At 38.1% G+C, this 14,063-nt stretch overlaps 1 protein-coding gene across 1 annotated transcript in view; it reads right to left on the bottom strand.

Annotated features, from left to right (window-relative positions):
• Nucleotides 1–14,063, bottom strand: part of SPAG17 (sperm associated antigen 17) — a gene marked incomplete at both ends in the record, with an annotated part of 111,743 nt that overhangs the window by 61,837 nt on the left and 35,843 nt on the right. Inside the window, 9 exons of the mRNA XM_080349735.1 lie at nt 813–929; nt 1,597–1,685; nt 6,590–6,820; nt 8,431–8,581; nt 10,029–10,142; nt 10,225–10,362; nt 11,116–11,234; nt 11,599–11,680; nt 12,394–12,540. Of these exons, the coding sequence (XP_080205861.1) occupies nt 813–929; nt 1,597–1,685; nt 6,590–6,820; nt 8,431–8,581; nt 10,029–10,142; nt 10,225–10,362; nt 11,116–11,234; nt 11,599–11,680; nt 12,394–12,540 (1,188 nt within the window). The remainder of the gene's footprint in view (nt 1–812; nt 930–1,596; nt 1,686–6,589; nt 6,821–8,430; nt 8,582–10,028; nt 10,143–10,224; nt 10,363–11,115; nt 11,235–11,598; nt 11,681–12,393; nt 12,541–14,063) is intronic.

Here is a 14,063-nt window from a genome sequence, read left to right as displayed (position 1 = left end):
TGCAATAAAATGATATTTTCTATTCCAGTTATTTTCCATTAGTATCTTTTGACTAGATTCACTAATTATTGACAGTTCAGTTAGCATTAGCTATTTATGTTGCATAAGAAGGAATTCCCCATGTACTGAAATGTATGATTAGACCTTAAAGTCGTGATGCTAAAGTGGTGCTGAAAAAGTCTGAGCAGCCTTTAATTCACTCATGTATAGCATGTGTCAGGATCAAATGAGAATTGCATCACATGAAGCTCAAGGTAGCACAGGAACTAATGCTCCACTCCTCTCAAGAGAATGCCTACCAACTTATGACATCTACACTTGAATTTATCTTTCACATTTGTTGTTCTGTCTTTCTGAAAGATGAATTTTAGTCCTTAGCTTGCAAGATTTCTATAAATGAAGCTTGTAGCCCTGAAAGGGTGAAATGCATTACAACAAAATATTCTATTTGTCCATAAAACAGACACTGCATAGGTATTTGCAAAGTGTACTTTCACACACACTACACTAACAAGTCCCATAACTGCCAGGGAGGATCACTCCTAGGGGTAAGATCATGTTGTCTCCATCACATGTTTAGCTAAAGGACTCACTGCCAAAAAGGACAACTGCAGTTTGGCCAAACCAGGAAATAAAAAACAATTGCAACCCAAATTTCACACAAGAAATTGAAAAGCAACTAAAGAACAATGGGTTTTGGTAAAAATGGGAAAGGGATAAAACTCAATCAATCATCTAGCAAGGGAATACCCTGTACTCTACTGCTAATTCTTTGTACAGCATTCTGTATAAGACTGTCATTTCACAGATACCTGAAGAAGAACATGGGGTTGAAAATGCTCAGTGAAACTCCAGTCTGTCAAACAACGCCTCTGTGTTTTTTTTATTTCTTCTAAGCTTGGTCCTAGGCCATAATTTTCCAGACTCACCTCAAAATACACCAAAACAAAATAATGAATATCAACATTTCAGTGTCAATTGTATTAAATTAACTGTAATCTTGTTGACTTAATAAACAGCATCCCATGTTGCATCACAGTTAATTGCCTAATGCTGCACATGTGTAGACCCGTATGGCACTATTTAATAAAAAACAAAATTACTCCCAAAGGGTTTTAGTCTTGGCTTTTTTATGGCAAACACAATCTAAATATTTTTATTATTAGGTTATGTGTTTTTGAGTTCTGCAAGCAATTATGAATATTTAAATATGTCCTGTGAAGTAATTTTAAAATTGCTATATTTATCCGGGGGTGTATGGCAGGCAGGTGTTTCTGAAGATGCCAAACTACACAGTTTATTAGTGTGACAGTTTGGCAATTTCTCTCAAACTCTCATGCTAGTATTTGGCCACCGGTATTCAGTGAAACCAGCACAGAATTATCATTAGAAGCTTCACTAGGACCCATCACCTTAGAATTCAAAGAAAGTGATTTTGTAGTGCTTAAAAGTTACGGCATTATTTGCCAAACATCACAAAATTAACATTTGCATGCAGCATTGCAAAGGAATCCCCAGTAACATGTCCTTGCGCTGAACAGTATCTTTTCTTGTCTCAGGCCACAGAGCACAGTTCATTACATTCCTTGCACTTGCCATATCAGAAGTAAGAAGATCCAATCCTTTATTCAAAATAGGATCAGCCAGACCACCTCTTCCACCTTTGTCACTCAGTTCTGTATGTCCTGGAAATCAAAAGGAGAATTTTAAGAAGTATTCCAGAAATTCCAGACCTAAACACTAAAGGCTGGAGTGATACAAGTTCCTTAGCCTCCCTGATGAGATTGGCATCAAGTTGAAGTTTCCTTTTATGACACTGGTCCTAGAAATACATGATCAGCTCTGCTACACTTCTTTCCTAAAAAAGCACTTCAAAATCCAGGGACAACAAGTGCCAGACAGTTACATAAAAAAAAAAAAAGAACACTTCATAAGACACACTCAAATAATCCTCTTTATCTGTCCTATGCCTTGCATGGTCAAAACCATTAAAAATACTCTAAGAAGTATCCTCCAGATTCATACACAAAGGATCACTTCCCTACATATTGTCTGAGAAACAAAAACAAGCATTCCTTTGCACAGATGACATAAAAAAAAGAAGGCAAAATCAATTGTTTTGATATTTGCACTTCTTTCTGAAAAATTCGATTTTTAATCTGTAAATTCATTGGATTTATAGAGTTCCACAAGCTCCTGACAGAATATTATTTCTGCTGAGGATCTGACCAGTCATTCCATTCTTACAACAGGCACCTGATATGAGCAGGATCACATGGCGACTTCTATATTCTCATAATTTTTTAAGATAATTTCCTTTTAATAACATTCTTCATGCCCCAAGTTACGGCAGACACCACTAACATATGATCAAAATTCACACACATAAGAAAAATATTCTTCCTGGGAGAAAATGCACCAGAAAGTATTGGTTCATTAGTGGCTTATAACCAGCTCAGCTTCCAGACATGTATCTTTAGGCTCTGCTTCTCTAGGAAATTAGATGTATTTACTGTCTGCCCTTAGAAGATTAAAGAAATCTGAACGCAAATGTTTCCTCTTCCTGGTATTTGCTTTTGTGCTATAGAAGTGTTGAAATGCTGGCAGCTGCGTTTGTAACTGAAATATTTAGTATTGTGAGTATATATAAGTAAAATAAAGTAACAGCCAAAAAGTTTCTCGAAATTCAGAAGAGAGGCTGATAAGCAGGATTCATTTTTGTCTGCTCCAATCTTCTAAGGAAAGGATCCCATCTAAGCTGGTTGCCTAGACATCTATATTAGAAAAGTATGGGCAGCATCATGAACCTAAAGGTATAGCCACTTAAACTGACATAATTTCTACTTTTGCATCCTAGAAAAATAATCACTTGTTTTTAATGTTGCTTCTTGGCCAATACTGTTCCTTTAATCAGGCCCAGCACTTCTCATTATGTTAGAATCTGCAGGAGAAAATTTAGAACTTTTAGAAAATTCACTCTGCATTGTCTGCAAGAGGTCTTCTCCATCGGATGAGGAGTGAGTTGAGAGTCTGTGGGTGAGAATTAAGGGGAAGGCTGACAGGGGTTATACTGTTGTGAGTGTCTATTACAGGCCACCAGATCAAGATGAGGAAGATGACAAGACCTTCTACAGGCAGCTGAGAGCAGCCTCACAATTACAGGCCCTGGTTGTTGTGGGGGATTTTAACTAGCCTGATGTTTGCTGGAAGGACTACTCAGCCAGCCAGCCACAGTGCAGGAGGTTCCTCCAGTGCATCGATGGTAACTTCCTGATGCAAATGGTGGGTGAGCCAACTAGAAGAGGAGTGCTATTGGATCTCATCCTCACTGACAAGGAGGTTCTGGTTGAAGCAGTAAAGGTTGAGGGCTGCCTTGGCTGCAGTGACCATGAGATGGTGGAGTTCAGGATCTCATGTGGCAGGAACAGAATACCAAGCAGAATCGAAACCCTTGGAGTTCAGTAGGGCAAACTGTGGCCTTTTCAAGCAATTGCTAGGGGAAATCCTGCGGGCAAGGGTACTTGAAGGTAAAGGTGCCCAATACAGTTGGTTAGCATTCAAGGACTGCTTCTTCCAAGCTCAAGATAGAGCATCCCGACATGCAGGAGGTCAAGGAAGGGAGCCAGGAGACCTGCATGGTTAAACAGGGAACTGCTGGGTATGCTCAAGCAGAAGAGGAGAGTTTACAGATCATGGAAGGAGGGGCTGGCCACTTGGGAAGAACATAAGGCTGTTGTCAGAGGATGTAGGGAGGCAACTAGGAAAGCTAAGGCCTCGTTAGAATTAAACCTGGTGAGAGGCGTCAAGGACAACAGAAAGAGCTTCTTCAAATCCATGGCAGATAAAACTAACACTGGAGGCAATGTAGGCCCATTGATGAATGAGGTGGGTGCCCTGGTGACAGAAGATACAGAGAAGGCAGAGTTACTGAATGCCTTCTTTGTCTATATTGCCAGAGGCTGTCCTGAGGAACCCTGTAGCCCTGAGGCCCCAGAGGAAGTCAGGACAGTGGAGGAGTCTGCCTTGGTTGATGAGGACTGGGTTAGGGAGCAATTAAGCAATCTGGATATCCATAAATCCATGGGTCCAAATGGGGTGTATCCGTGGGTGCTGAGGGAGCTGGCTGAAGTCATTGCTGGACCACTCTGCATCTCCTTTGCTAAGTCGTGGGAAACGGGAGAGGTGCCTGAGGACTGGAGGAAAGCAAATGTCACTCCAGTCTTCAAAAAGGGCAAGAAGGAGGACCTGGGTAACTACAGACTGGTCAGCCTCACCTCCATCCCTGGAAAGGTGATGGAACAACTTATCCTTGGTGCCATCTCAAGACATATCAAGGATAAGAGTGTCATTAGGGGCAGTCAACATGGCTTCACCAAGTCATGCTTAACCAACCTCATAGCCTTTTATGAGGACATAACCAGGTGGATAGATGATGGAAAAGCAATGGATGTGGTCTACCTTGATTTTAGTAAAGTATTTGACACAGTCTCCCACAGCATCCTCGCAGCTAAACTAAGGAAGTGTGGTCTGGACAATCAGGTAGTGAGGTGGACTGTGAATTGGCTGAAGAAAGAAGCCAGAGAGTTGTAGTCAATGGGGCAGAGTCTAGTTGGAGGTCTGTATCTAGTGGAGTGCCTCAAGGGTCAGTACTGGGACCAATACTATTCTATGTATTCATTAACGACTTGGATGAGGGAATAGCATGCACTGTCAGCAAGTTTGATGATGACACAAAACTGGGAGGAGTGGCTGACACGCCAGAAGGCTGTGCTGCCATCCAGTGAGACCTGGACAGGCTGGAGAGTTGGGTGGGGAAAAATTCAATGAAATATAACAAGGGCAAGTGTAGAGTCTTGTATCTGGGCAGGATTAACCCCAGGTTCCAGTATAATTTGGGGAACAACCTGTTAGAAAGCAGTGTAGGGGAAAGGGACTCGGGGGCCCTGGTGGACAGCAGGATGACCACGAGCCAGCACTGTGCCCTTGTGGCCAAGAAGGCCAATGGCATCCTAGGATATATTAGAAGTGGGGTGGTTAGTAGGTCGAGAGTGGTTCTCCTCCCCCTCTACTCTGCCCTGGTGAGACCATATCTGGAATATTGTGTCCAGTTCTGGGTCCCTCAGTTCAAGAAGGACAGAGAACTGCTGGAGAGAGTCCAGCGCAGAGCCACAAAGATGATGAAGGGAGTGGAGCATCTCCCTTATGAGGAAAGGCTGAGGGAGCTGGGTCTCTTTAGCTTGGAGGAGACTGAGGGGTGACCTCATTACTGTTTATAAATATGTAAAGGGTGAGTGTCATGATGATGGAGCCAGGCTCTTCTCAGTGACAACCAATGACAGGACAAGGGGAAATGGGTACAAACTGGAACACAGGAAGTTCCACTTAAATATGAGAAGAAACTTCTTCTCAGTGAGGGTGCCAGAGCACTGGAACAGGCTGCCCAGGGAGGTTGTGGAGTCTCCGTCTCTGGAGACATTCAAAACCCACCTGGACACATTCCTGTGTAACCTCATTGAGGTGTTCCTACTCCATTGGGGGGACTGGACAAGATGATCTTTCGAGGTCCCTTCCAATCCCGAACATTCTGTGATTCTGTGATCTCTGTTTCTGGTCTCTAAAATGTTCCCAGTCTAATATGAATAAGATAGTTATAATGGCTCAAATGCCACACAGATATCCTAATTGCACAGACTGGAGATGAAGAGAAGTTGATGGAGTTGAAATATAGCTCAGACATTCTTTATTATTTTAACTTGAGAGTTTTCACATATTTCTGGCCAAATACAGGGAGTGTCTCATGTGACTATGAAAACTGAGTGTTTAAACTTCTATCTTAGGACACCAGTTCTACCACGTTAGCCTTATTCTGATTTGGTTTTGCTGGTCTCACTTTCTTCAATACCTAATAGATATGTTCCTCTTTCCCTGTTACTTCTGAATTTGGCCCAGAATTTTGAATATCAAAACTCTACACTGGATTAACCTGTATGTGAAAGAAGAGGGAAGCCTAGAAGAAAGGAAAAGGTATGAATGCATGCATGTGAAATTACAATGTATAGCACATCTTTTTGTAATTTTCAACTTTTTGTACCACCTTCTAAAATCCTCACGTCTAAGTTACATATTCTTTGCATTTCCTAATACTCATTCACTAGTAGTAATTTAATTAATCTCATGTATCACTTTTGACTTCACTCTATGGTTGCTACTGACTTTGTAAAGACTCAGCTGCCATCATAACTCACAAAAGCCTGTATTCAGAAAAGTAGTTAAGCATGTCTTCAGTATTTTATGTCTATAAAATATATTGGATATCATAGACAATAAACCACTTTTCTAGTACATACTTTTGTACAGATACCATTTTAAAGAGTTGGTTAAATAAACTGTTAACGTCACACAAAAGAGAGTGCTTTTGTCTTTATCTTGTATTCCTACAAAGATACTCAATGTACAGGCTATAGAATACTTGAAAATTTGGTGATTTGTAAAAGGAAGAAAAAGTACAGCCCTGCAATAGCAAATGATATGGTAAAATAAATAGTGGTTTCAAATTCTCCATGAGTAATGTAAACAGAAAGGTTTTTACCAGAGCCTCTTGGAGATCTCCCACCAAGCTTCTTTTCCATAAGGAGGAGTTGTCTCAGCTGTCCTGCAAACTTGGCTAGATCATGCCAAGGGATATAAGACACTTCAGGATCACCTCCAACTGTTGTTCCAGAGCTCTCCAGGAAACCAGAGTCACTGAGCCCAGTCAGCCTCAGGCTTTCAAAAGTAAACACTCTGAAGGCTCTTTCTATTTCAGCCCAACTCAGAAGTTCTATAAAAGAATTACAATAATTAACTGAAAATGTCCTTACAGCTCAGCAGAAGATAAATAGAAGACTATGTAAATGTATTATTCTTGGCAAGTCTGCAAGAGCCAACAACAATTTCCTTAATAGTATTGGGTCAAATTATGTGAACTACATTTTACATTGCATTTGAAGTTGAATGCTTCCAAATTGCAAAATGATATGCCTAGCTATTCATCCATCTTAAATGAAGTGCTTCCTACATCTGCATACCTCCTGGTTCATTAACTTTCTATAAATGATGTTGATTTTAAAATACTGAGTAGACTTTACGAAACCAGTTAACAACTACTTATTTTCAGTTCATGAAAAGGCTTCTGTTACCATAAGTGTTATTATCTGTAGCTTCTTAAACCAAGTATCAAATGTTTTTTTCTCTTAAGACAAATTTTAACAAATGATTTACACAGAAGTAGGCAAGGTGCAAATGCTAAATCCTGTTTATGGTTGTATGCATTGGTGTCCATGTAACAATGATAACCACAAGAAGGCCAGAATTTCAAGACAGGTAGTTAAGTGAACAAATCACATAAAGAGTATGTTCAGTTTGAAATGCTTTCTCTTTAAAGTAGTTAAACAGCCAAGCAGGTCACATATCTTGAAAATGTTGGATATTTCATCTCTTGTTCAAATCAATCATTTTATTGACAGTGAAGACATCAATAGCTAAGTCAACAGTTGGGAGATTTGGGCAGTATAGTATAGTCCAGTGAAGGCCATAAAATTTGATATCCATCACCTGGAATGCTACAGCAATACAGAATACCTTAGCAGCTTAGTTTCCAAAATGAATATACCAACAGCCAGGAGCAATGCAGCAAGTGTAAATTAATCCAACACCAGGGATGTCAGTACTGAATAGATGGGAAAGTACCTTCAAATCCTGTGCTTTATATGATGGTACAGATCTAACCAAACAAAGGGATTTGGATGTTTAAATTTCTTAGTAGTCTAGAGTAAACTTTTGAAACTACCTCAGGGTATTTATGTAATATTTGCAATTGTTTCACAGTGTACATCATGGTGTTATGCACACTCCAAGAAGTGAATGCATTCTTGGTTTGATAAAGAGACTATTATAGAAGCTATTTCATTATTAACACCAACAGCTTACACAGAATACATTCTGAAAGCCATTTATTGTCCAATAGAAATCTTCTACCTAAGATACATGTGCTCCTCCACAAAAAGGGTGTTGGTAAATAAACATACAGTTTACGTCAGTGTCTTCCAAAATGCATTCTGTGTCCTAGGATCAAAACAGCAATTTGTACAACTATTTTTTTTCCCCTCAGATTTAGTATGTGTTTGCATATTTGTGAAAATAAATAAATAAATGAGTTCTAACATATTTCAGATCTTAGTCATGCAATATTTAACATTTATATAGCCTTTTTTATTAACCATGAAACTGAGGTCTAAAGATAACCCTAACTTGTATAGCAGGCTAAGATGTAAGCAAGAATGTGAAAAGGGGCAACTGAAAAACTTGTCTCAAAGATGCTGCTATTTAATAGGATCATCAACTAAAACTAAACAATGGGAGTTATATCAATGAAAAAGAAAATCACTTTACCACTGGTACAATAATGCCTGAGCTCATGAGCTCTGGCCAAGCGTTTAGTGTTGTTTTCAGCTGAAGGAAGGGTGAAATGAATAAGTTCTTTAAGAGGCAGTTTATCCATCATTTCATGTTCAATCTTTTCTGGATTTAAGTTCTCTGGGACCTGGAAATAAAAACGAAGTACCAGTTAAAGTAAACTTTCACATCTGTGGATTTCTAAAAATCATGTTTGAATAAAGACGACTTTTTGTAGCAAAAGACATAAGCATGCGCTTAAGTCAGTTGGACATAAACTTGAGCATGTGCTCACAGTGTGTTTTTGGATCATGGTGTCAGACATTTTAGGCAGAAAAAAATGAGATACATAAGAGAATAACTGATGGCATAATAATAGCTACTTGTTAGAAAATATTTGCCTGTACTAGCTAGATTCAAAAATTCTGGAACACAGAAATATGTACTGATCTATTCAGATGGGCAGGAGGTACCTTCCATGTATCTTTCAGCTGGTCTGTGCTAGTCCTCATAGTAATGAAGTCTGAATACTCATCGATCTGTCTGTGACAGCAGCATCTCTATATATTTAAGGATTTATCTTTTGAGATTTGCTGGTGTCTTTCAGCTTTGCTCTTTTCAGTATTATGCACATACAGTACATTTGCCTTGGACTGTATCTTCCAAATATTTTCCCCTATCCACTCCTCAAACATTGTGCCATATCCTGAATTTCCTCTTCAGCAAGTATATCTTATACATCAAGCACATGCCTGCTATAATCATTTCTCTCGACGACTGCTCAGTCATGCCTTCTGCTTGAATACCTCCAATGTGTCAAGCTCAATCTGTTTCTGCATACTGTTTTAATCAATGGTCATCAAAGTATTCCACAGGCAATTTGGAATTCATGAAGCCAGGCAGATACACTTTAGCTGTGAAATCTAGAATTGTATTATCACTTGAATTACCACGAGAGTATTTTCCAAGGTTAATGGTAAAACTACACCTTGGCTTTGGAGAAAATTGAGAAAGTCACAGTAGTTTTTTGGTTCAGAAAATCTGTGAACTGTTACTTTGCAGTAATCCCAAACCTTACAGTCTCTGAACCTTTCTGTCTTTGTTAGAATTCGGCAATGTCTTGTTTATACACTATGCTCCAACTATTTAGCCAACCTGAATACACTTCTTGTGTTCACTAACAACCTCTGTCTCTTTTCTTATACTTCTCTACATCTTAGTACTTAATGTAGCCTATGTGCTAAATCACTGTTACCAAGTTAGCAATTCATTTTCCACAGTTCCATCAGTGCCTACAGTAAATCATCAGAATTTTGTAATATCTCACATCTATGCCAAAAGCTAAACATTCATATTAATAATGCAAACAGATCACTGAAATCAGTATAACGCTCCATGTTTGTGATGTGTCCTCTGTCAGTAGCAGCAACTAATCACTCGTTAAGCAGACTAAACACATTTTAGTGTGTCTATCTCAGTAGTAAAAATCTAGCCTGTACTGCTTTGTAAAAACACCACTCCATTCTTTCTAGTGCATTGAGTATTCACCGCCTGTGGGCTTTAGAACTGTTTATATATGATAGGTAGCACTATACCTGCAGCAGGTGCAACCGCTGAGCCAGGGTATCATGGTAGTTAAATAAGAGAGGGTACTTGGGGGTGACAGCCTTTTTTTCATTGTATATATGAGAAAAGTAGTCATACAGATTCTGTTAAAAAAGAAAGATGTATTAAACCCCAATAATCAGACTCATTTGTCATTTTAGGAAATTAATAAAAGACAACACAAACCTTTTTTTCATTCTTAGAAAGTGAAAGAGAAGGAAGGAGGGAAGCTATATGTTCTGCAATGATATGATGTAGTCCATCTGCCCTAGCCTCTGGTACCACCAGACTAGGTGGTGTAAGGTCTTCTTCACTTGCAATAACCTGTCAGACAAGATATATGTTATCTTTCATTACAGTATGACTGCTGCTTAACTTCATCAAAACTACCATGAAGGTCCTGCTGTAAGCTTCCACAAATTTTGTCAGGAACGAAAACATTTTTTTTTTTTTTTTTTTACAAGTAGCAAAAATGCGATTTTCCATGTTAGTTCTCACCTAAAACAGAGACTATGGAAAACAGAATTAAATGTTTTCTTGCATTATTCTCTTTTGGAAGGATGAGAAGAAAAATATTTCCAACTTGAAATGTTAAGAATTGTTAATGAAAACAGATAATTAAAAACCAACTGTATATCAGTTGTTCAGTATTTTCGCCTTAGCCTATTTTCAGACTAAATTACAAAAAGTAAACAACACCAAAAAAAGATTGTGTTGAAATTTTATTTCTAAAAGAAGGAGGATTTCCAGATCATGCTGTGTGTCTCTGCTAACTCATAGCTTGTGCCTGAACTCAACAGAGTCAGATCTATCTAGCACTAGCATTGATACACACCACTTTTATGTTAGGCTTGCCCAAAGACCTTCGTACTGAGTACAACAGTAAAAGTTCAGTATATTGTTACAGAACATGAAAAGTTGTTATTGACTTAGCTAAGAAATTACACCCTTTTCCTCATTTAATGATATCGGATCTATAGTCTTGAAAAAATAATTTTGGAGTAACACTGTCTATACAATTCTTAAACCAGTTCTAAGCTGAATTAGACACAGGAATTTTACAGAGAATATTCTCACCTGTTCCAACATGCAGTGCAGCATTAAGGGTACAGAAAAGTATTCCTCAGGAATCTGACTCAGCAAGTCATTGTAATACCTCATGTCCACGGACGCAGCCACAAATGAAGCTTCTTCCTCTGTTGTAATAAGAGATAAAACATTAAGATAAATTGCTTCAGAAATGCCAATTTACATTACCAACCAGTTCAACCTTCAGACACTTTTTCTTAAAAAAGACTAACAAAGCCCACTACTGTAGAGCTCTTAAATCTGGCTGTAACTAGGAAGAGATAGAAAAAGTGGTTTTCTAAAGAACTTCATTATCACCACCACAGTTTCCAGAGACTTTCACAATGCATTCACCAAGAAACTACTCTCACAACACCAAATCACATCTTCAGCTTACTGTGCAAATAATTTCAAGGATTTGTGTTGTCAGGTGAATGAATGGTACGACAGAGCGGACAGCTACATATGAGTGCTTTAATCCTTTTGACATACCCTGTGACAAAATTACTGTTGGCAGAAAATCATCTGCTTGCCCTTTTTTCATTGGAAGTGTAATTTGTGATGCTGATTGTACCTAAAGGAACAAAAATAAAGCTAAAAACTCAGAAACAGGAGAAAAAATTAGGATTGCACAAATAGGTAGGAGAAATTAATTTAATTTAGCTTTGGTTACTTACCCTAGACTAGATGCTAAACTTTTAAATGGCTGGTATTAAGGTAGGGAAATCCCACCTAACTTTGAATGAAACAAGATAGTAAGAATGTAGTTTTATGAACGCTTTAAATGACCATTCAGTAGTACTGCTACAGATGGAGTAAGCCCATTTTTTCCCTGCTACTAGTACATGTCTTAATAAGCCACTTTCTTCTGCCCACTTGAGTTTTTGTCTGCCATTAACAAAATAAAGGAACTGATCTTGCACAGAACTAATAATATTTTTTTGATAGTTCGCAGATCTGCAACAAGACATTGTAGGTCTGTGCAGGCATGTTGATACTTCAGACATAAAAAGGTGTAATCAGGAGGTATTTAAATAATTTTTAAACCTGTGGTAATTTATGCCTATATGATCCTTCAAATTTTCTTTTTACTGTTTTCCCCAATGTTCAGCTATTTTTCCGATTTTTGAGTTTTTAAATGCTGAAGACAAAAATCCCATTTTATTCACAGATTACAGATGGAGTGATAGTCCAAGGTGAATTTTTGAGTGCAGAATTAAAGACAGGCAATTCTAGGCTATAACTAGTTACTCTGTGTAAGAAGAGAAGGAGCCTTGCCTCAGTTACAGGTGGTTGTGTTGATTCGCTTTCTGATAATGCAGCCACATTAATAAACTTTGTGTTTTCCAAGTAGTTACAATGCTGTCTTCTCCAGTCCAGACAGTCATACATTAAACAAGCAACATTTTCAAACAGCGTGGTGCCAAATGCAAGCTATGACAGAAAAGCAGATACAAAGGATGAAGTTTGCATACAGATGTGTCATGTAACTTAGCCACATCAGTCACTATCTCTCTAACCAGAAGATCTACAACTGTTAAAAACCTTCCATGGAATTTTTTCTCCACTAATTTAAAATGTTTTCTATTCGAAGACCACAAGGCCTCCTTTTATCTGCCTAAACACTGCCACACCACAGAGTATGGCTAAGTATTGCCTAACTGCTTTAGGTGCTAGAAAGTCTAACTTGTCTTAACAGTAAATGTTCAAGGTCTTCTCTCTTGTAACTGGAATTTAGGTTATATTTTTTGATGGGAAGGTATAGGAGAGGTAACTTAAAATAATTGTTTCATATAATATGTGCATATTTCTACTGGTGATGAACATGCAACATATTTGCAAGGTCAGCCATTCTCCTGCCCTTGAAGGATAAAAAATAAAAAACCAACCAAGTAATCAATGTCATCTTGTATTATTTTCTTCCTTTCTGTTGCCCTTTTAAAGCAAAGCAAGCCTGAAGAACTCTGAATTCCATAGCTGTGCAAGCAAAGAAAGGTCAGCATACTGCCCGAATGTCCAAAGAGAGACAGCTCTAGTCATACAAGTCTGACAAGGAAAGAGTCAAGGTTCTTGAAGTGATGTACTGTGGTTTTCACTGAAGTTTGGACGGAATAAAAAGAATAATAGCAACTGCTGTTTTAAATGTGAAATGTTTTTGTACAATACCAAAATCCTATCTGAGACCTCATGCCACATTCAAGTTTCAGTGGTTTTAATGGACATATTCTTCCCCTGTCCAGCCTAGACATTGTGGAAAAGATGAAATTATTGTAATTTTTAGACAATTTCTATCAACGGCACATTTATGAGTGATTTTTTCACTTTTGTGAAAGTAGAGGAAGTCTCTTGTTTTAAGAAGTTTGCCTCTAAGGTGGCTATCAACACTGGATGCATCAATTTGAAGTTTCCTAAAATAAAACATGGTGAAAAAACATAACTCTCATTAAGTACTAAATATATTAACTGACCCTTAAGAAGTATTAAGCATCTGCTTTCTTAAACTCTGGCCCTTTTCATGGCACTTCAAAACAAGCACTCCAAACCACTGATAAGTTATGGAATACTTATTGCAGGTTTCATAATATTTAAAGACTAGAGGAGATATTTGGGAGAGAATTTCTATTTGTGAAAACAGAATTTTCAGAGTTAATAGTCTTGCACCTTTGTTTTCCCAGACATTCCATTCATACATTACTTAAAAGAGATCACTAGAGCTCATGAAAATTTTACTTAAAATATTGGAGTGTTTTGAATAGGCAATCTTTAAAAAAAATTTTTTTACAAAGTTAGAAGTAACAAAACCTGCCAGTACGCAATGGGACACATGAAAAATTTAGCATAATTACAATTTTGTGATTCAGTTTGCTTGCTCTCTCCTCTTCTCAGGACAAGACAGATGCTTGTCTAACCATTAGTGACTCTTAAAAAAGTAAAATATTTTTGAAAGTATTTTCCTT

This window comes from Nesoenas mayeri, assembly GCF_963082525.1.
Source record: "Nesoenas mayeri genome assembly, chromosome: 1".
In the NCBI taxonomy this organism is placed as follows: domain Eukaryota; kingdom Metazoa; phylum Chordata; class Aves; order Columbiformes; family Columbidae; genus Nesoenas; species Nesoenas mayeri.
The sequence above is the reverse complement of the archived record's forward strand: the minus strand, read 5'-3'. Positions and strand labels throughout refer to the sequence as shown.